Source organism: Protopterus annectens, chromosome 6.part0, assembly GCF_019279795.1.
Source record: "Protopterus annectens isolate FY-2018-M chromosome 6.part0, PAN1.0, whole genome shotgun sequence".
Lineage (NCBI taxonomy): Eukaryota > Metazoa > Chordata > Ceratodontiformes > Protopteridae > Protopterus > Protopterus annectens.
The window spans coordinates 704,662,402-704,685,436 of NC_056737.1; the positions used below are offsets into that span (position 1 = coordinate 704,662,402).

Here is a 23,035-nt window from a genome sequence, read left to right on the forward strand (position 1 = left end):
GGAGTCTTTATTTTAGTATTTTTTTTTTTAATTGTGACTATTTGGTATGGACTTGGTGTCTAAGGGGATTTTGTTCACAACCAAGGCCACAGTGTAGCTATATAAGCTGTGTCTTATGGATCTTTTAGGTTTATAGATATTCAAGAGAAGTTGGTCAGAGCAGAGAAAAATGGAAAGTGAAAGCATATTTGGAAACGTTAACAAACATTTAGAAATAAAAATTAAAATTGAAGAATTGGAAAAAACATAAGGGAAGAATGTGAGGAATCAGGACAGGATGGGGTTATGGTTATTATAAATGAAGCAAAAAAGTGAAAAGAGTGTTCTTTAAAATATCGAATGAGTACTCGAAGAAAGGTATACAAGGATAAGAGATATATGGTAAGGTAATAACATTTATTTAATAAACTAACTAAATAAATAAGCTAAATAAACTGGGAATAAACCCATATGTCAACTGCTGAATTGCCAACTAGCTTAAACATAGGATGCAGGAAATCAAAATAAGAGAAGTTACCTGCAGAAAGAGATCAGTCACTGGTAAAATCCTCCAGAGTTTTGTGTCCCAGACTGTTCCTGTTGCCATCTACTTTTTTGAAGTAAAAGCCAGTACTAAAGAGCCCTGACTGACTAAGTTTGAAGATGATGGCAAGCTAGGGGCAGTCACTGAATCCACAAATGAACTAGCCATTCTGCAGGAAGATTTATCCCAAATAAATAACTGGCACAAAAATCATAGACTAAAATTAAATGCCAAAAGACCAGATTCACAATATGCCCCTAAAAGTTGACCCAGTGGTTCATGACTTAGCAACTTATGTGGGTAGTGACCTAGCTGCTCACAACATGTTTCCATCATTGTAATACAGTCCTTCTATAATGCACAGTTTATATACAAAGGGCTTGTGAGGAAATCTACGGATGTCTTTGCCCCCCTTTATGCAGTCCTCATTAGGGTAGTCACTGAATATAATGCTCTCTTTGGCATGTATTTTTCCAGAAACGTGCAGCAACTAGAATGATCAGAGAGATACCTTATTAAAAGGATACAAGGCCTAAACAAGTCTTAAATAGACAGAGTCAAAGCCCTGTCACCATACTCACTAACCTGTGGACTGCTAAGAGGTGACCTGTGTCTGGCATACAAGGCATCCTGCAACCCAATACTGATAGATTTATTGCACATCAACAAGTCAAATGGCAGAAATAAAACCTCTTCTGTAACAACGACAGAAACGTTTGGAGGGATAGATATATCTCATAAAGGATAATGCTGTTCTAGAACAGATTCCACATCTACAAAAAGCAAAGTTAATCCCTGTCCATATTCAAGTTCAACTAGGATTTATGTATGGGAAACAGAAAATGTTACCGCAGGACTGTTCCCTATATTACTAATGGACTGAGGCAGCTCCTAAATGCTTTATCCCATGCATGGGTCCCTTGAAATTATCTATGGTATGATCACAGTTGTACTCATTAGGGGTAACATATGATTAGCAACCATGGGATGGGTAAAGTCAATCCCTAACCAAATGGGATAGGTTAATTTGAGCATAAAAGAGAAACTGGCTAGGTTTACAATAGCCTGCAAGATAAGCAAGCCTAGTACATACCTATGAACCTAGATGGAAAAATAAAAGAAAAGCTATAAAAATGGAGGAAATATAGATTATATCTATATAACTACAAAAGGATGCAGAAATCATTGGATAAAAGTATGGGGGAGGGGGGTTGTATAAAAGGAAGAGAGGTAAAACAAATGTTAGTAATGGCAAAAGACGTGGCAAATAACACTTTGAATGAAAGCAATAGTAATAAGTATATTAACATGATGTAACAGAAGTCATCTGATAGGGTGAAAAAAAGGCAACGTGGAAGATACTGGAGCCATACGGGAAAGGGGAAAAAGTAGTGACTGTAACAAGAATATAATATGAAAAATCATGTGTGAAAGTTAAGGAAAATGGATGGAAAGAAAAATAAGTAAAAATAGGTAAGTTAAACAAAGATGTCCTTTGAGCATGTGTCTTTTTGCAATGTTGGTTACAAATGTGCCCTTGTAGCATGACAGAAGGAAGATAGACGATGGAAAAATGAATTGTGATATCTATGTGTTTATTATATGCAGATGATTAGGTTACTGTCGCTAAAAACAAGGTTTGGATAAGGATGACTGTGTAAGTACTGACAAATTGTTAAAACTCTGAATTACAGTTAAATAAATTGAAGAGACAGGACTTTGAAAAATTAAGAAATGTAAAGTCATATATTATACCACAAAAGAAATAAGTGTATTGAGAGTGAAAATTAGAGAGTATGACAGTATAATAGCTCTGGAGAAAAATAATGGAAACAAAGTGTTATTGGTTTGGTGGAAAAGTTTTTATTAATCATTTAAGAAATTAGTATATATGTTAAATACTTATGTCTTCTGAAAACTAACATATTTTGGGGGAGAGGTGTACATTTTCCAACTAAGATGGAGAAAAAATGTAGAGGTAGTTTTCAATTTTATTTGAGGAGCAATATTAAATCCAGTTAAAGATGGGTGATATATAATAAAAAAAGAAGAAGACGGTTTAGATTTAAAAATGTTGTACAATTAGTATCTATACTTCTGTTTTAGGTAATAAGGAATTAAAAACAGAGAAACAAAAATTACAGGAAAATGTTACATGTCAAATACAGTATAAATACCATCTCGGGTCTCTCATACAAAGAGGCTACTAGCTAGTGGGACTAACCTAACCAACAAAGGGCAAATAAAAATAAAACTGAAATAAATATGAAAAAGCATGGAAAAATGAAGGAATGAAAAAAAAGAAGTAAGCAGGAATAGACAGAAGGGAAAGAATATGAAAATAAAATTATGTTATGGAGGTTACAATTTAATGAAATTGATAGCAATAGAAAGGATTGGTATAATATACACATGAATAGAAATTAGTGTATCCATAGAAAGAATTAAAGGAAGAGGTAAGAAATGCAGTAAAAATAGAAGTAAGTCATCAGAGATGTTTTATGAAGTGGTGGACATTCTGTGGAAAATTTTGCTGGATAGGTTGCCATGTTTATTTATTTATTTATTTACTTAGTTAGTTGATATTTGTTAACCAGAAAAAATCCAACTGGGCAGAAGCCCTTTTTTTTAGCAGAGGCCCCAGAAGAAAAGCTCCAAACATAAAAATTAGTACGAGTGCACAAAAACAGAAGTTAACAAATACAACTAAATGTCAACATCAGTTAGCTAGGTAATAAGACACAACACGAGTCACTCAAGATAACAGACAAGTTTACTTACATAATTCTGCTTACAGTTAGAGATACGGAAAGGATAATGTAGAAGAGGCAGATGGATTTGGTATACTATTTATAAAAACAAAAGCCAGCAGGACAGTATAGACAGCAGTAGTGAGGAAAATAGAGGAGGGGTTAGTAAATGTGCAAGTTAAAGAAGAAGAAAAAAGGAAAAAGTGGTTACTGGCAAACTAGGCAGGGTTGTGAAGTGGATTATAGTGATGCCAGGCAGAGTTAAGGCAGATGTTGAGCCGCCTTTCTTTTAGTAGGTTTTTTTTTTTTATTGTGATTATTTGGTATGAACCTGGTGTCTAAGGGGATTTTGTACACGGCCAAGGCCACTGTGTAGCTGTATATACTGTGGCCTTTGGATCTTTTAGGTTTATAGATATTCAAAAAAAGTTGATCAGAGCTCTGGAGAGAGCGGTTGAGGATATAATATGTGATGATGGATGCGATGGATGGGCAGGAGGTAAGTTTATTTAGTATGAAATGTGTAAGAGCTAGTTGAGAGAGCAGGAGATTGTGAGGTAGCTCAAACCAGTTTAAGTTTTTTAGAGATGGACAGTGGTGTGAGTTGAAGGGCTGGTAGGCAACAAATCTGGCAATTTTATTACAGCAGTGTTCCGTTTGGATTTTAGGGTGGATCATATGTTGGTTAGAATGGGAGAGGCACAGATTACAGTGGGAAGCAGGTAAGCATTAGCAAGAGAGAGACTAGAGGTTTAGAGTCTAAGGTTAATAGTAAAAATAATATGAAATATGATGTAATAAAGGAAATAAAACTGTAACAAATGTAATGAGAACTAGACAACAGCAACATTGTTTTTGGAGTGTAAAACATGAAATATTTTGGAGAAAGCATAACAATGAGAAAAAATGTGAAAGATTCAGAATTATAAATATGGATAAGATATTGTACGGAAAGTATGAGAACTATAGAAAATGTGAAATTGACAAATGGAACAAAATACTGTTTGCAACAATATGGGTATTCTGGAAAAGACCATGTGATTGATTATTGCATAATAAAAAGAAAAGATAAAACCATGTTAGCTGACATAATGTAATGGTTAAGGAAAAAAGGGTGGGAGATAGAGGGAAGGGTAAAAAGGTAAATGAAATAATAAGGAATATTGTTCATGTGATGACTGTGATTCTGACAATATGAAATGTGTAAATTATTAATGTGAAACTAAATGTGTGAATATGAGCATGAAAGTGTAAATAATGTAAAAAATTGTATTGTATTAAGATTTATAAATAAAACCCCTACTCATTTGATAACTGCATTGGGATCTTTTATATCCTGCAGAACTACAATCAACTCATGGAAACAGGTTGCTAATTAATGTCTCAGCTGAAGGGCAGTGCCCCCTCCATGCATCAGTAATGGAAAATGAATCCTAGCGCCTGGGGGTGGCAATAGAACCCAAAGCCTTCTGATCACCTAGCATCAAAGGTGAGCATGCTACCTGATCATCCCTGACACTACATAATTTCTTTCCTAATCTTCTGGTTAAAGTGGCTTCAAATGAACAATAATGACTTGTGCACACTAACTAAAATGAAAATCTCAACCATCCTTGATGATAAAGCCTGAGCTATTTCCTTAAATACAAACCTCACATATAGTAGATACCCTTTCTTAGGTTTCCTAAGGATACAGTGTTTAGTACTGCAAAATTTAGCATTCATCTTCAGATCTGAATTAGGCACACAGATAATGTCTAACATCTTTTCAGAATATTCATGCAGAACAATACATAAAGTTGATAACTCTCAGAACTTACTGTTGAAGTACTAGATGCTAAACTTATTTTCCCATATTTATTTAATAATCTACCGTCTGGAGTAAAAGGTAACAAATTCTGAGAGGCTTCAGATGTCTTAACATTCTTCAGATGTAATGAATGCAGTCAAAGTTACTGGATCTGATTTTAAGTTATAATAAAAAGTGCTGTCTTTTACTACACTTGTGTAAAAGGTCAGGGGACCTATGTGCTGCTGGGAAAGTATTAGGATGTTTCCACATTTTTCCAATAAATCATGGAAATTCCTAAACACAGGGTGTACTCTTCTCATGAATCTTGGGACTCAAAGTGGTTCTGACAAATCTTCTCTTCAGAGAGATCTCACACTATATATTTGTATCACCAATAATATTAACCGTTTTACTAAACGTGGTATCCTTTGTGTAGAGCCTTCTGACTGAGAAAATGTATTTTCATAGCAAAATATAAGAAACTGTAAAGGGAGACTTTGAAATTCGGAAATAATTTCTTTCTCTTTAAATGAAAGGTGATGTGGACTTGTTTTCTTTTAGCATTAAATGGCACCCTCGCAAGCAGTGATAGAAGAGAAAGCTGGTCTAGCTTGATTTTAAGACTATTTCGGTACGCGCAGGTATGCTTCATTGGGTGTGTCAGACATTTTTGTTGAAGTGGCTATAACCTCCTTTGCTAGCTTCTTGCAGTCAGCCTTAACAGTTTTCATGTGAGTCAGCATGACTAAATATTCAAAATGAATCAAATGCTTAGTTGTCAAGACTCCCAACATTTGAGAGCAGTTAGTATATACTACCATTGTACTGAATGGAAGGCAAATAATGTAACCAAGCATGCTGTTTAAAAAAGACCACAGGATACTTCTCCTGGACAAGGTGTAATTACCTAGTCTAAATTGACAGGACAAGAATCAACTAAACTGGTGGCTGGGATTTAAGAGTTATGCCTGGCAAATACCACCCTTTCCTTGTATGGAATTAATCATCTGATGCATTCTGTGCTAAAACATGTCTTTTCTGAACTGGATATTGACAAACAAAAACTTAAAGATAGCCAGGCAGTGACTGTTCTACTTCCTTCCAAGACATAAATGTGACTGGCTGATTACTTACTTAATGGTACATTTGCATCCTGTCAGTGTTTCAGAAAATCCACCTCTACTACAGCTCACCTGCTAATTACCAGAGGGTTAATGGTACATTAAAGGGCACATCTGCTAAATACCAGAGGGTTAATGGTACATTAAAGGGCACACCTGCTAAATACCAGAGGGTTAATGATACATTAAAGGGCACACCTGCTAAATACCAGAGGGTTAATGGTACACTAAAGGGTACACCTGCTAAATACCAAAGGGTTAATGGTACATTAAAGGGCACACCTGCTAAATACTAGAGGGTTAATAGTACATTAAAGGGCATATCTGATAAACATCAAAGGGTTAATGGTACAAGAAAGGGTACTGACTGCAACTCCACAGAGTTAAGGAAGGAGTCCTGTCTGCTAAAGTAGTTCAGCAAAAAAAAAAAAAAAAAAAGTCCTGTGGCAGATATTGGTCTCATGGAAGTAGGTGTCAGGTGCACATAAATGGGAGAACATGGCAACAAACCCTTTACTTGTGTTTTTATGGTGGGGACAACTATGTAGAATGAAAAAATTGTGCAGTGCACACAAGGAGATTTGAGGTCCAGGGCTTCATATTGAGGTATAGCTAAAGTATGCAACTAAGGGGGAGGGGCCTGTGTGTTGCACTAACTACAGCTAATAAATCAATACATGGGGGATTATACTCTTGGGTACAGTGTAGTACAGTACAGAAATGGAGGAGTCATATGTGCACTAAGCACAGCTCATACACAGGTACAGGGGGGAGCTGTAGCCATGAATATAGTATAGAAATAGGGGAGGCTGTGCACAGTACTAAGCACAGTTCTTACACAGGTTAATGTGGGGGGGGGGCTGCTGTCATGGGTGCAGCACAAAAATGGGTAAGTGAGGCAGTGTATAGCACTTAGCACAGATCATAAACAGGTACACAGGGAGCTATGGCCATAGTTACAGGTAAGAAATGGGGGGATGCTCTGCTTAGTGTGAAATGTAGCTTGTTAACAAGTACATAGGGAGGGTTGTGGCCATGCGTACATGAGGGGGGCTGTGGGTAGCGCTAAGCACAACTCATAATCGGGTGCATGGGGGGGCACTGTGGCAAAGGATACAGTAAAGGAAAGGGAGGCGCTAAGCACAATTCATAAACAGGCACATGGTGGGTGGTGGCTAAGGGCATAGTAGAGAAATTACAGGAAGAGGAGGCTGTTTATAGCACAAAGTATAGTTCATAAACAGGTACATGGGGAGCTGTGGGCATGAATACAGTACAGAAATGTGTGGAGGAGGCAGTGCATAGCAGTAACTGCACCTGATGAACTAGTACATAAGAGGGTAACTCTGGCATTGGGTACAATACAGAAATGGGAGGAAAGGGTTGTGCACAGCACTAAGCACACTGTAAATGAGTACAATAGGTGAACTATGGCCATGGGTACAGTTCCAAGACTGGGAAGGAGGCTGTGTGTAGCACTAAGCAGAACTCATAAGCAGGTATATGGAGGACTCTTGCCAGTGGTACAGTACAGAAATGGGACCGGGGGCTGCTCATAGCATGAAGCATAACTAACAAACAGCTACATGGGGTGGGCTTGGTCATGATTGCAGTACAGAAAAAGGGTGAAGAGGCTGTGTGTAGTACTCAGCACAGCTCATATACTGGTATATAAGGGGGGACTTTAGCCATTGCTGTGGGCATGTTTATCATACCATACACATCTGCTAACTGGCATATTTTGCCTATAGGTATGCATATACCAGCATGGCTACCTAAGAGTGACAACAGTGGGAAAAGTTCACTGCCCAGACTGTAGGCCTTCTGCACAATTAAGATATTTCTCCTAGGCAAAGCTGCCACAGGCAAGCAGTATTGGGAACAAATGTTACAGGACCTGGTGTAGGATGTGAATGCTTTTGCAGTCATAATGAATGCCTGCAACAGGTTTAATGAAGGACTATTGTTACGATACTCCATGCAAAGGAAAAGACATAGAACACTATGACAGATGGGACAACCACACGGATAGAACTACCACCACTAAAGCATCTCACTGAGACTGAGGAGGTTTTGGTCTCACATGATGGTCAGAGAGAACAGTTCCGCCTACCTGGGTGTGGTTTGTCTGTGAGAACTGGGCTCTAGGACATGTCTGGAATTACCTGCAACACAAAACAAACAACATCTTGCAAGTTTTCTGTGTATACAGACCTGTTTTCTAGCCTTTGTGTGTACCTACCAATACCTAGTGGGAAATCTCCTTACAGGAACCTTTGATATAAGTTAAATGTGTGCCAAATGCGACAATCATGTACACTGCGCAGGTGGCACATGGACACATTACAGACCACCTGGCAGTTAAAAGAGTAAAAACCTTTTTTGTTGATGTATTGCATGCCCTCTAGTCTCTGGATGAGGTGAATACTTGATGGCAATGTGTGTGCAATGTATGACTCACAGGGCATCATAAAAAAGGCAATACTGCAAAATGCATGCACTGGTTCTATCCCTCTATAGTTCTGGTAAACCACTAGCTGCAGAGCAATGATGAGGACCTGGTTAGGGTTTGTGAGGCTGATACCGATGACATCCCTAGCATGTCCTTGGTACATGGCTGAGTGGTCCCTGTAGCTAAGACAATAACAATTAAGCTACACATACACCTTACACTCCACAGGAATGGGCATGTCATGCATTTTCCCTTAGTTCTGTCTGTGAAAACACACTGATCAGCAAGGTCCCTTTCAATGTGTCTATCCAAATGGAAATGGTCCACAATCTATTAGTCAGTCAGCTGGAAGTATGCCAGATGCTGTTTTACCTCCTGCATTGGGGCAGTAGCCATGGTGCACAACACTGCTGGCACTGGCTCCAATGGTAGCCTTGACCACATGCTGCTGAGCTGCAGCTGGTGCCAATCAAAGCATTGCTCCTCTCATGCACATCATGATTCCAAGTATAAAAAGTACAGCTGTGTGCACTTACCATAAATGTAGATGTTCGAGTGTATTCACTGTTGCAGTCATCACATTTGGGTTATCCCTGACAGGGTATCCCTCAGTCGGCCCGAATACCAGAGGCTTAGTATTTCTGTGTCAGTTGCTGTCACTTCAGGACTGACATCAGTTCGTCAGTAGTATAAAGTAAGGCAGCTGATGCCATTACATCAGTTTTTCTTGCCCTAACTGTCAGAAGCCACCAATTGGGAGCTAGGATATGGTGGAAGACCCCACGAGTAGAAAGTAAATACCAAAAAGTTATTTGTAAGGAGAGAGAGAGAGAGAGAAAGAGAAGGGGGATGGAGGGAGGGAAACCCAGACTGCAACAGTGAATACACTTGAACAGCTACATTTATGGTAAGTGTACACAACTACACTATGTTCTTTGTGCTACATTGTTGCAGTCATTACATTTGGGTTTATTCCCAAAGCAGAAGAAAAGGGTGGAGGCAGTCAAGAAGACTGGGGCTGGCTAGGATGCCCTGCAAGACTGCAGTGGCAAAGTCTGCCCTGGATTTGGAGAAGATAGGCAAGTGGTAATGCTTGGTGAAGGTATGGACAGATGTCCATGTTGCAGCCTACAGGATGTCCGTGGTGGGGACCACTCTGAGGAAAGCTGCCAAGGTGGAGGTTGCTCTGGTAGAGTGCATCCTGACCCCCTTAGGGGGAGGTTTCCCATGTTGCTTGTAGCAGAAATAGATGCAGTGTGCTATCCATTTGGAAATGGTTTGTTGGATATGGCTTTTCCCTCTTCTCCTGCACCAAAGCTAAATAATAACTGATCAGTCTTTCTAAATGATTTAGTCCTGACTAGATAGAATCTGAGCTGTCTGTGCACATCTAGAGAGTGCAGTATCCTTTCCCCCTTGCTTTGTGGGCTAGGGAAAAAGGTGAGCAAATGAATGAACTGGTTGAGAGCCACACTGGACAACGCTTTTGGCATGAAGGATGGGTTAGTCCTGAGGAAGACTCTGTCAGCATGGAAAATAATGAAGGGCTCTACAACCATTAGTGCTTGTAGCTTGGATACTCTTCTTGCTGAAGTGATGGCCGGAAGCAAGGCTGTCCTCTATGACAGAAGCTTTAACTCTGCTGAAGCTGCTGGTTCAAAGGGGGGGGGGGCAAAGTGAGCTTTTCCAACACAAAATTTAGGTCCCAAGCTGGGGTAGGTGCTCTTCTGGGTGGCCTCAGGTTGCTAGCCCCTTTAGGAACTGTTTGATGAGAGGGAGTGAGAAAAGAGGTTGCACAGTGCTGAAATGAGCAGAGATAGCAGAGGCATGCATTTTTATAGAGGAAAAGGAGAGACCACTGTGTAGCAGGTCAGCTAGGTAATCCAGGATGAGAGGTAGGGAGGGCTGTGCCATATCGGCTCCCTTAGCCTGGATCCAGGTACAGAACCTTTTCCATTTGTCAGCATAAGACTTTCTAGTGCTAGGGCGTCTGGCCTCACGTATAACATCTAGAACCTGTTTACTGAGATTGGTAGCTTGTACAGTGGTCAAGGAATAAGCCAGGCCACCAAATTGAGGGTCTGCAATTGGGGATGCATGAATTCTCCTTCCCTCTGGGTCAGGAGTGTTGGGATCTGAGGGAGATACCATGGTGGCAGAGGTGACAGGCTGTGCGGCAGTGGGTACCAGTACTGGCATGGCCAGTCTGGGGCAATCAAGATTGTCCTTGGATTTTCCTCCCTTATTTTGAGCAGTACGCTGGTAATGCGAGGTGGTGGGGGAAATGCATAGACCGAGAGGTTGACCCACTGGAAGGGTAAAGCATCCAGTTTCCAGGCCCTGCAGTGAGGCTCCCTGGTGCAGAACTTGCTGAGCTGATGGTTGTAGTGAGAAGCAAAGAGGTTGACCTTCAGGGTGCACCATTTCTGAGTTATAAGGATGAAGGTTCTTTAGTCTAGATGCCACTTATGTGGGTCCAGAAGATTTCTGCTTAAGATGTCTGCCAGAGAGTTTAGAGAGCCTGGCAGGTGTAGTTGCATGGCTGAGGCTGTGAGCCAAAGTGTCATGGCAAGCCTGCACAGAGGATAGGAATGAGTCCCTCCCTTCTTGTTGATATAACACATCACAGTGGTGTTGTCTGTTTTGATCAGTAGAGCCCCTGGGGAGAGAAGGGGTCCAAAAGCTGCCAATGCGTGCTGGACACTTAACATCTCTTTTTGGTTGATGTGCAGATGTATTTGATGTGGGCTCTATTGGCCCTGTATGCACCTGCCATCCAGGTGTGCACCCCAGGCGTAGTCTTATGCACCTGTGGTGAGGGTCTAGGTGGCATGGGGTTGAGAGAAAGGTAGTCCCTTGTTGAGCTTAGGCAAGATATCATTGGTATAAGAGTTTCCAGGTCTTGAGAGTGTTGACACCAAAGGTTTTTTAGGTACCAGTGAAGTTTCCTCATATGCAGTCTGGCATATGGAAGGAGTAGAATGCAAGAAGCCATGAACCCCAGAGCTTGCAGGATTTTCCTTGAGGATAACTGGGGTCTGGTGGCTAGTTGAGAGAAATAGGCTGTCAGGTAAGTTTGCTTTTCTGGTGTAAGGAATGCCATCTGGGATGCTGTGTCCAGGCCTACTGAACCTGGGTGGCTAGACCTGCAGGAAATCCTTAACTGTCTGCATAGATTTAGCTTTTTCTTCCATCTTTTTTAAGACCTCCTCTGCTTTGGTGCCAAATAAGTTGTCTTTGTGCAAGGATGCATCCAAAAGTTTAGATTTGACATGGTCTAGCAAGGGCTGTTCCTTAAGCCAAGCATACCTTCTAAGGACAGAACTGGTGACTGCTGCCCTGCAAGATGCTTCTAGGGCTTCAAAACCACAGTGTAAGGTGTGCCTAGTTACTTGATTTGCAGAATGCATTAACTCTTATAACTCTTTAGTTTCTGCACAAGCAGGAAAAGATGATATTTTTTGTTTGAGGAGTTCCATGGTATACTGCTGAAATTTTAGCATAAGGAACTGACAATTTAGTGCTCTAATAGCAAGAGTAGCAGAGGTGTATACTTTTTTACCCCATCTGTCTAATGCTCAGGAATCCATATCTGAGGGTGTGAGATTCTTGGCAGAAGTTGCTTTCATTTCTTTAGGCCCTTGGGAGATAACCTCAGGGTCAGCAGTAGGAATTTTGAAAAGAAATGTGTGAGAGTCAGGGACTCTGTAATAACTGTCAGGTTTCCTGGGAGCAGGAGGGTGGGCGTCAGGAGTCAAAGTAGATTCCATGAAAACATCACCCACAACATCCATGACAGGAGGAATGGGTCTGTGCTGTGGAAAATCTAAGAATTCCCTGAGTCTCTTTTTAGACTGAGTGTAGTCCTGACATTCCCATTGGAAATGCTCCCTTAAAGTATGAAGGGTTTCCTCAAAGGAAAAATCCTCAGGTGGAGAGGCTGAAGGAATGATTCCTCTGCATCAGAATCCTCATAAGCAGAGAGGGCTGCATGTCTTTAAATTCAGAGGCATCAGAGTCATTGGACTCCTTTTCAGATAAAACTACTGGGGACAAATCTCTTTTTCTTTTGGAAGGGGCAGCTTGGCTTCCTCTGATAAGCATTATAAGGTCTTCCGCCATTTTAAGCATTTGATACTGAGGTAAGGAAGCAGGTGCCTGAGATGGAGTCATCAGTTTCTTGGGTGTGGTTCATACCCTGGGCCTTAGAAACTCTGTAGTTTTCAAAAGAACAGTAGATGCAAGAGAAGTCATCGGTATGTGTTGAGAATCGGTAGTGCGAAGTACTTCCTCAGAGTCCGGTGCCTGCTCAGTGGCTCCGGACCCATCCAAGGTAGAGACAACTGCAGGATCCTTAATTGATGAAGAGTTTTGAGGCATACCGGACTCCACAGAAGCAGGCATCAGGGGCTACTAAAGCACCTCACTGAGGACCGGAGAACTGATGGCTAGCTTAACGAAAGTGTCGTTGGCAGATTTGGACCTTTGCGGTCTGTCTCTGTCTTTATCCTTATGTTTTTTCAGAAGATCTGCTGTCGGATGGCTTAATGAAGCCATATTGAAAATCGAGGACTGAGAGCAAAAATATCTAGCTACTATAAGGGCCCGATGATGTATAGTTCTGGCGTTGAGCAAAACACAAAAGCGACAGCAGGGGACATCATGGTCTGGGCCTAAGCAAGTGATGCAGTAAGAGTGAAAGTCTCGGTGTGGTATTTGCTTTCCAGAGGCGAGACAATTGTTAACTTTTTCTGACATCGGTTAGAGCAAGAAAAAAGGATCTCCAGTGGGGTACTTAGCTTTAGAAGAATTCAACTTCAATTTGGAAAATGAAAAACACAGGTAGTGGTGGACCGGCACTCATGCAAACTGCTCCTGCTTCAGGCTTCTCGGCAAGAAAGACAAATGTAATGTCATCGGCTGCCTTACTTTATACTACAGACGAACTGATGTCAGTCCTGCAGCAACAGCATCCAACGTAGAAATACTAAGCCTCTGGTATTTGGGCTGACTGAGGGCTACCCTGGCAGGGATAACCCAAATGTGATGACTGCAACAGTGAAACACGAAGAACATCTGGTTGTGCATAACACATCTGTTTTACACATTTCTGAATCAATGCACTATTTTTGGTGTGGTCATTTGCACGGGTTCTTCATTCCATGTCATTATACACTAAGCTATTCTAGTCCCTTGTAAAACCATGCTCTCTGTGTCTTAGAATTTTTGAAGCCCTATGTGTTACCACTCGTCGTACTAAATGACACTGTGCAGTCCACTAAACAACCATAAATATTGGCAGAAAAGTGATTCCTTACAAATAATCCTTTCTTTTTCAAGCATAAATTACTAGATTTAAAACAAATGAAACAATATGTAAAGCTCTTAAAACTACTCATGTAATGAAGAACTGTGTTATAATTAGACCATAAACCAAATTCAGAAAGACTACCTTGAGGTGTATGCCAGGTGTACACCTCTCAGTAACCATTTCTGATTCAGAGACAGCCCTATCACAGTGCTGTACCACAAAATGGTGCAGTACTACAGTGAGCTGACTCTGTGGCCTACTACAAAATGTTAATGAGACATTCCAGAGAAGTATCTTATACTAATTAGCCATGTGCTCCCCACCAAAGATGCCCGCAGTATGGCATTTATGCAACCTGCAAATTCAGAAAATCACTTGTCCTTTTAAGTTACACCATCTTCCCATGTTAATGAACAAGGCCAAAGCACATATTCACCCAGTTTTGTTAAAGGTAAGTGACAGGTAGTGCTGAGGTGTGTGTGTGTGTGTGTGTGTGTGTGTGTGTGTGTGTGTGTGTGTGTGTGTGTGTGTGTGTGTGTGTGTGTGTGTGTGTGTGTGTGTGAGTGTGTGTGTGTGTATTTGTTTGTGAGTTCAACAGTGTGCATGTGTAAGTGTACATAGATGTATGAGTGGTGTAAGGTGTGTGTGTGTGTGTGTGTGTGTGTGTGTGTGTGTGTGTGTGTGTGTGTGTGTGTAAGGGTGAATGGGTGTGTCCATGAGAAAGTTGTGTGTGTGCTTATGTGTATGCATGAACGTGTTTGTGTTGAGGTTGGTGCTGTCATATTTCCACACTCCATCAGACTAATGAACAAATCCAGCAACACTGGGGAAGGTAATGAGGGACACCATACACAAGAGATAACTCTTTATATATTGCATCTTAAAGGCACTTGAAATTAATGGAACAGATTTTGCACAAAAAAAGTGTGAGATGGGGGCACTAGACACCATGTATAACTCTTTATAACTGATTTAAATAGCTAAACTTGACCCCCAGCAGTTTGGCTTTGTTAAGGGTAAATCCTGTCCAATTAATCTGATAAATCTCTTTGAGAGAGTAACAATCATGTACAGCAGTCATGTTGTCCATATAGCATGTCTTAACCATGCCAAAAGCATTTGATACCATACCACATGCTAACATAATTAACAAGTTAAATATGCCCCAAATTAAACACTGTGTAGTTAGCTGGACAGTAAACTGAGACAGAATCCACACAGTGATTGTGGCAGGCACATCTTCAGACAGCATAAAGGTAAACAATGGAGTCTCTCTAGTGTCCATACTAGGACCTCTACTATTTAGCATATACCTCTCTGATCTTTAGATGAAAAGACAAGATCTCTAGTTAACCAAGTTTGCAGGTGACTGTAAATTGGGTGTCACTCTTAAATCCCCTTTTATGATGTAGAGACGGCATAGAGACTGCACCTTAAACTTACACATGTTAATAGTTAGTGCATAGAAAATGGACTAAAACTGAATGCTAAAAAGGGCAATATTGTTACATTTAGTAAACAATCCCTCAACCCAGACTCTAGTACAGATAACAACCCATTCCAAAATGAAAATGTTGTGACAGACCTTGGAACACTGGTAGATAACCCCCCCCCACACACACACACACACACACACACACACAAACACAAACACAAACACACACACACACACACACATTTTCTTTAAATAAATGTTTTGGCCCCTTTGGATCTGAACTTACCAGCCTCACCCAGGGGTGCTGTTAGGCCCAATGTCACCCATGGAATGGCATGAGTTCCCAATAACACCCACCCTACTGCACTTAACAATGAGCCATCTGTTAAATCATTTCTTATTTGCTTTCCTATTAATATATACATTGTTTCTCTTTTTGATGTAAAAAGTTCCTCTGCCTAATGTTTAAAGTTGCTGTAAGTATTCAATTGTTGTTGGAGGAGGTGTTTTACATCCAAAATATAAGTTATACAAGTACTTAATGTCAAGACACACAGTCACACAGATACACATGCAGTGGCAAACACAGACAGACTCGTACACATATATACAGAAACACAACACAGATATATATATATATATATATATATACACACAGATGTGCCTTGCAGTTAAACCACTTTATTGACTAAGTACACCTCACCTGTCACTGTGATGAAATGAAAAAAAAAAAATCAGAGTCCAAAGCACTGCACCCAACTGTCCTTGATTTTGCAGAATGTCACTTGTTTGCCTCCTGTATTTTCTTCCAAAAAGCTGAGAATTTCAGTTAGTTAAATACAACTAGACATCATAGGTTCATACTTCTTATTGTTCAGATAATGCATGTTGATGAAAAGCCTCTTTGGTTTCGGACCTGAATTCTTGAGGAAAGAAGTCGAGAGGTATGCACTCTCCATCTCTTGTGCATTCACTCTCTCTCTCTCACTCAATTAATTTTTTGTTTATTTTTTTCCTCCCTAAAAGCAGTTTTTTTAAACCTTTGTTAGGTTTAAGTAAAACGGAAAGTCCTTGTAACTGCAACTGCTGTTACTTTTGATAGGTAAGTTTTTTTTTAATTTAACCTTTTTTATGCACACTAAACCTAAATTGTGTTAGTTTGCTTTTTTTTTCCATTTCCTTCTTCATGGCACCATAATATGTTGCTGTGAAGTGGTGGACTTGGCTTTTTTTTTACCAGGCTTTACCTGTACATTAATACCCCACTGAAGAACATCTGATACAGCATAAATAACTGCAAACAACAGAAGCATAAAGCATCTTGAAGAAAGATTCAGGCTTCACCTGACAGCAAGCCTACTATTGTAAGGGAAGCTGATGCTTTCAGCAGACAAACAACTTTCACATCACAGGATGGTGCTGAATTTGGGTCTCTCAAAGACCCAGGATGAGGTATGCTAGTGACTCAAAATCAACCTGTCTGCATACACATAAAACATCACTGCTGAACATATATCAAAACTGTTTATCCAGAAAAAATATTTTCTTCATAACAGTTACAGGAGTTAAAATGACTGGTACAGGTCTCCTTTTTTCTAAATATATGATCATAATTCCTTCCATCTGCAATTTCTCTCAAAAATTTACAATAACTTACCAGAAGTGTTACTTGTTTAATTATATTCAAAGTAAGAGAACTAGGTACCATAATTAGGAGCGATAAATATGAAAGTTTCTTTACAATATCTGAAGTCACTTTTATTGTCAAGGAAAACAAGCAGATTTGCTGGACTCCCCAGGTCATTAACTGTTTGAACGATCAACCCCTTGTCATTATCTAAGCCAGAGAATAGCTGAGAGTTTTCTCTTTATGCAGCACACATTTGTAGTAAATACATAGTAACTGTTAAGCAAAGCGTAGATGATATGTCTGTCAGCCAGACACTACAAGATGTAATACATAGTAACTGTTTAAGCAAAGTGTAGATGACACATCAGTCAGCCAGACAGTGCAAGATGTAATACATAATAACTGTTTAAGTAAAGTGTAGATGACACATCAGTCAGCCAGACAGTGCAAGATGTAATACATAATAACTGTTTAAGTAAAGTGTAGATGACACATCAGTCAGCCAGACAGTGCAAGATGTGATACATAATAACTGTTTAAGTAAAGTGTAGATGACACGTCTGTCAGCTAGACAGTGCAAGATGCTGTAAGCTGCAGAACAATAAGCAGCTGGAAGAAGGTAGCCGGATCAGGTAAAAATAAAAGGTTACCTGATAAATTATGTCGGTCAGGGTTCCTGAAGAGCTACTGTCGTCATCTATATCGGTCAATGAGATTAAACCTTCTTGAGGAATACCTTCTGAGCCTTTCAGAATCTGTAACAGCATTAGTTGTAACAGATTTAATGCAAAATGCTGTAGTTCTGTGTCAACAAGAAATTCATTCTGTTTCTAATAATTTCATAGTATGTCTTGTTAAATAGCATACTTTTTGTCACAATAGCAATTTATGATTTAAGAGTTAATTAAAATAAACAGACGTATTCATAAATTTTGCCTTCATAGGAACCTGTTTTTCTATGTCATACCCATGGAACTATTTCTCCATCAGTACCTAGATCCATGCGGTTATTTTTCTGCATCAGTCTATTAGAAGTCACCCATACCAAAGGTGCATGCTGTCATCAGTGCACATACTAACAGTAAATATGTTCCTTCTTTCCCACCAGATTTGTTTAAAAAGCAATTAATTGTATGGTTCTATACAGTATACAAGGGGACAATGAGATTATCTAGGATACAAAGGTGTCTTCACAGAATTTCTGTAACATTATAGTCTTAGATCGCTAACTGCTTTGATTTCTCTGCTGATAACTCTCTTTTGAGATTAGGCTGGAGGTTGGGCATAAATCCAAGATCTCATAGATACAATGGCAATGTTGGCACACTATTAAAAACTAAAGCAGACAGCCCCAGCTCAAGACAAATAAAATATGCATAGCCATGATATTCATCAGCCATTCAAAATCCAGCTGTGTGAAGCAAGCACCATAACAGCAGATATCAAGTGTCGATTACCTCGCCTCAGTCTTCACCTATGAGCAATGCCGGTTCTTTAATTTTAGCCTGACTGACATCCTTCCAGCCATAGCTATTTTAATAATGATACTGTCTTACTTCTCAGAGCTAACTGTAATATCTAAGCAGTAGAAGAAGCTACATATATTTTTAGTAATGATGAGTGCCTGTACTGCCCTGGACACAGCCTATGATGACAGAAGAAAAGGAGCCCAACACAGAAGAAGAAGAAAAGCGTTAACGAAAATGAAGGCAGGCAAAGCAGAAGGCTCAGACGAGGTCACAGCAGATATGATAAAGATGTTGGGTGAGATATGGGAGAAATGGCTCCTGAAGATACTCATAGCAATGCAGAGAGAAAGGCGCATCCCAGATTACTGGAAAATAAACATACCACTATCATTGTTTAAGAACAATGGGGACATTCGCAAGTGTTGGCAGAATAGAGGTATCAAACTCTTGTCACACTGCATACGTTCTGGAGATGGTGACTGATAAAGAGAATTACTGAGTTGCTGAAAGTAACATGGGAGATGAGCAATTCAGATTAATATCAGGATGCAGCCAAAATGACCCAATGTTTGCAGTGAGACAAACAGTTGAGAAAAAGACAGAGATGAGAAAGAGTCCCATTCAGTATTCCTAGACTTGGAGAAATCATATGACAAGGTCCAAAGAAAACTGATTTGGGCAGTGCTGCGATGGCCTGAAGTCCTAGGAACATTGGTCGAATTAGTTTCCTGTGGGTGTGCACCAGGGTTCAGACCTGATACCACTGCTGTTCATAATGGTGATGGACTACATTAGTTAACAGGTCAGAGGGGACAGATCATCACAGTTGCTAGTTGCAGACAAGCGTGGCATTGGCATTAAAGGTAGACTCTGAGCGAGAACTTTAGCATAGGAAAGGGAATGCAAAGCTGAAGGCACATGAGATGAAACTAAGTACAGATAAGACAGCTGTAATGGTAACAAATTGGGGAATCAGAAGAAGCTGGGAAATGAGATAGAAGGGAAATATTGGAACAGGTAAACAGCTTCAATTATCTGGGAGGGGTGGCTGAGGAGAAGGGAAGTCTGAATGAGGAGGTCAAAGCTAGAATCAGAGGGGCTGTAGCCAACTGACAGAGTATCAGGTGGAGTCTATGACAGAAGAATGCCAAAGAAACTGAAATGTAAGGTGTACAAAACACCGGTGCAGCCAGTACTGCTGTATGATACAGAAACCTGGGCAGTAAAGGCAGAGCAGTTAAGAAAGGTAGAGGTGATGGAGATGAAGTGCCTGAGATGGGTAGTAGGATGCACACCATGGGACAGACAAAGAAATGAGGACAGAAGAGCAGAAGCCAATTGCAGAAAAGGTCAAACTGAACAGAATATGGTGGTTTGGTCACAATGCAGAAAAGAAAAAGACAATCTGGTGAAGAAGATTTGGGACAGACATGAAGAAGGCAATAGGAACAGAGGGCATCCATCAAACAGATGGACAGCTAGTATTAGAGAAGACCTACGACAGTCAGGCATGAGTGTCAAAGAAGGTAGGAGAGTAGCATTGAATAGAAAGATGGCTACAGTTGACAAAACACCCCGACCCCATGTAGAAAATGGGGAAAAAAGGAATTGATAATGATGATGAGTGCCTGCTTTTGTAGTGCTGCCTGCAATTACAGCCTCTGCTCAATAGGAGGTGACGTGAATACAGCATCAAGTAGGAAGCTAAAGTTTACAGTTTTCATAGCCTAACCCACTACTAAACCTCAAATACACCTTTAACATTCCTGTAAAAATGTCCAAAGAGAGACTGGATAAATATTCATATATTTAATACAACCTGTAATAAAATATAGGTTTGTTTGTACTCCTGCATAAGCATTTAGCATAGCCGGAGACTAGACAACCTCCACTGAAGATTCAGAAAGGATGAATTCACTCAGCAGCTTTCAAAGTAACTTCAATGTCTGGAGATGCACGACAACAGTAAAGGTTCTCCACTCTTCTCTCATTACTGGGAGACTACAGACAGTTAGTCATTTCAAACATAGTTCAATTATTCACACAAAACTTCTTCATAAACATAAACTTAAAAGCAGTCCAGAAATAAAAAAAAGATAAATGGAGGTTAGGTGCTATTACTGAGACAGGATACTGAACATCTACTGTTATAGTAACCAAGTCAAGCAAGTCTGCTATACTGCAACTTCCCAGTGAACCCCAACATAACTTAGTAAAGGTATGTTGGCATCACATGACTTGAACAATGAACCCCAACATAACCTGGTAAAGGCACATCAGTAGCACATGACTCAAACAGTGAGCCACAACATAACCTGCTAAAGGTATGTCAGCATCACATGACTCACAGTGAGGCCCCTACATAACCTGGTAAAGTTATGTTAACATCACAAGACTTGAGCAGTTAGTCCCAACATAACATGGTAAAGGTACTTCAGCAGCACATGACTCGAACAGTGAGCCTCAACATAACCTGGTAAAGGTATGTCAGCAGCACGATTTGAATAGTGAACCCCAACATAACCTGGTAAAGGTAGGTCAGCATCACATCACTTGAACAGTGAACCACAACATAACCTGGTAAAGTTATGTCAACATCACAAGACTCAAACAGTGAGCACCAACATAACCTGGTAAAGGTATATCTGTAGCAGCATGACTTGAAAGTGAACCCCAACTTAACTTGCTAAAGGTGGGTCAGCAGTAGTAAGGACCATAACATAATCTGGTGGTGACATATCAGTAGAGCATTACTTAAACAGTGAGCCCCAACATAATCTGGTGATGGCATGCCAGTCTAAGGCCCAGCATAACCTGGTAAAGGCATCTCAGCTGCGCATGACTTCAATGGTGAACCCTAACATAACCAGGTGAAAGCATGCTGGTAACATGACTTGAACAGTAAGCCAAATGGCAAATATTACCTACTAATGGCATGTCAGCAGCACATGACCTGAAGAGCGACCCCAACATAACCTGGTAAAGGTATATTAGCAGCACCTGACTTGAACGATCACCCCTGAAATAACCTGCCAACGGCATGTCAGCAGCTCCTAACAAGAAGCACTGCAGCTGATTCCTCACTAGTAACTGGTATGTTTCAGGCTACTTTGCTCAACTTACCCAAATTAAAAAAAAATGTGATCAGTTTCCAAGGTATATTTTGGCTGTTAGCATAAAGCCAGATTTGTAGCAGGGGATCTAAACAATGAAGAAAGTCTCTCATCGTTATTTTAAAGGCGATGATAAAACAGGACAGCTGAAACGTTTGGTTAAGCATAATAGCAGGCTCCATGTCAGAGTAACAAAAACAGAACACTGACTACTAAATTCAACCACAAGCAGGCATACAGGAGTACTGAAAAAATAGTTTTTATAGAAAAGCACCCCCATACCTTGCCTACGTAAATGCACTAACTTCACAAATGCTGAGAAAGGGCGAATGACACAGGAATGGAAAGAATAACCTCAAATTGCACCCGCAGTTCAAAAAGTAAAAGATAAATAATAAAAACAAGTATAAAAGGCAGAGATTCCTTTAATTAACATAAACGTAATAGAGTTAGCGCTTTCGTGGATAAACCACTTAATCAGACCAAGACAAAATACCATCAAACAACATAGCATCATATACTACAATGTATCAACTAATTAAAATACAAATATCCCCTGATAAACATTATGAGCATCCAAACACCTGTCACAAAATCAAATGCAAAAACATTGAATGCTCGCTATTAAAATTTAACAGGAAAAACAGCAATAGATAGATAAATAATAAATCACCTCAAATGCATAATACAAAATCAAAATCAGAAGCACTGGAGGCCCACAAGAGAGAGAGAGACACACACACACACACACACACACACACACACACACACACACACACACACACACACACACACACACACACACACATAGACACACAGACACACACAAATACACACACATACTAAATAAATAAAATAAAAATCACAACGAAAAACAAAGTAGCAATTGTCAGTCAAACTTGCCATTTTTTGGTTTGATATTTATGAACTTGAAATCAGTGAATCCAAAGAAAACACATACTTTTAAGAGGAAAACATTACCAAAAACAAACAAGAAAGGTTAGAATCCAAACATTTGCCTTTAAGAAAGACATTAAAAGGCTTTGTTGTTCCTCATTGGTTGCTTCTTAGGCATTCTTCTGGCAGATGTGACTGCAGTAGATAATCAATCCATCCATCCATCCATCCATCCATCCATCCATCCATCCATCCATCCATCCATCCACAACCACCTTTTTTCATTTTTGCACATGGGGTTGTGGTGTCACCTCAACATTAACCATCATCTAGAGACAATGTAAACACTGCCAAGTGGCTACCCCTACAGCAGTTGTTCATCCATACTACACACACAATAGGTAAGAGCAGAGGTGTAGTTGGTTCTAGTGCCCTGTGGCAGTCTCACAAAGTTGCACCCTTCTGTTCTTCAACTGAGCTAAAAAAAAGACTTCTGAACACAAAACTGCAGTAAAGTACAGTACCCAATACACTGTCTATGC

At 40.1% G+C, this 23,035-nt stretch overlaps 1 protein-coding gene across 1 annotated transcript in view; it reads right to left on the minus strand.

Annotated features, from left to right (window-relative positions):
* The window catches only part of SYNE2 (spectrin repeat containing nuclear envelope protein 2), a 3,814,665-nt gene that overhangs the window by 1,650,506 nt on the left and 2,141,124 nt on the right, over positions 1-23,035 (minus strand). Inside the window, exon 66 of the mRNA XM_044073561.1 lies at positions 17,665-17,769. Coding sequence (XP_043929496.1) covers positions 17,665-17,769 — 105 coding nt within the window. The remainder of the gene's footprint in view (positions 1-17,664; positions 17,770-23,035) is intronic.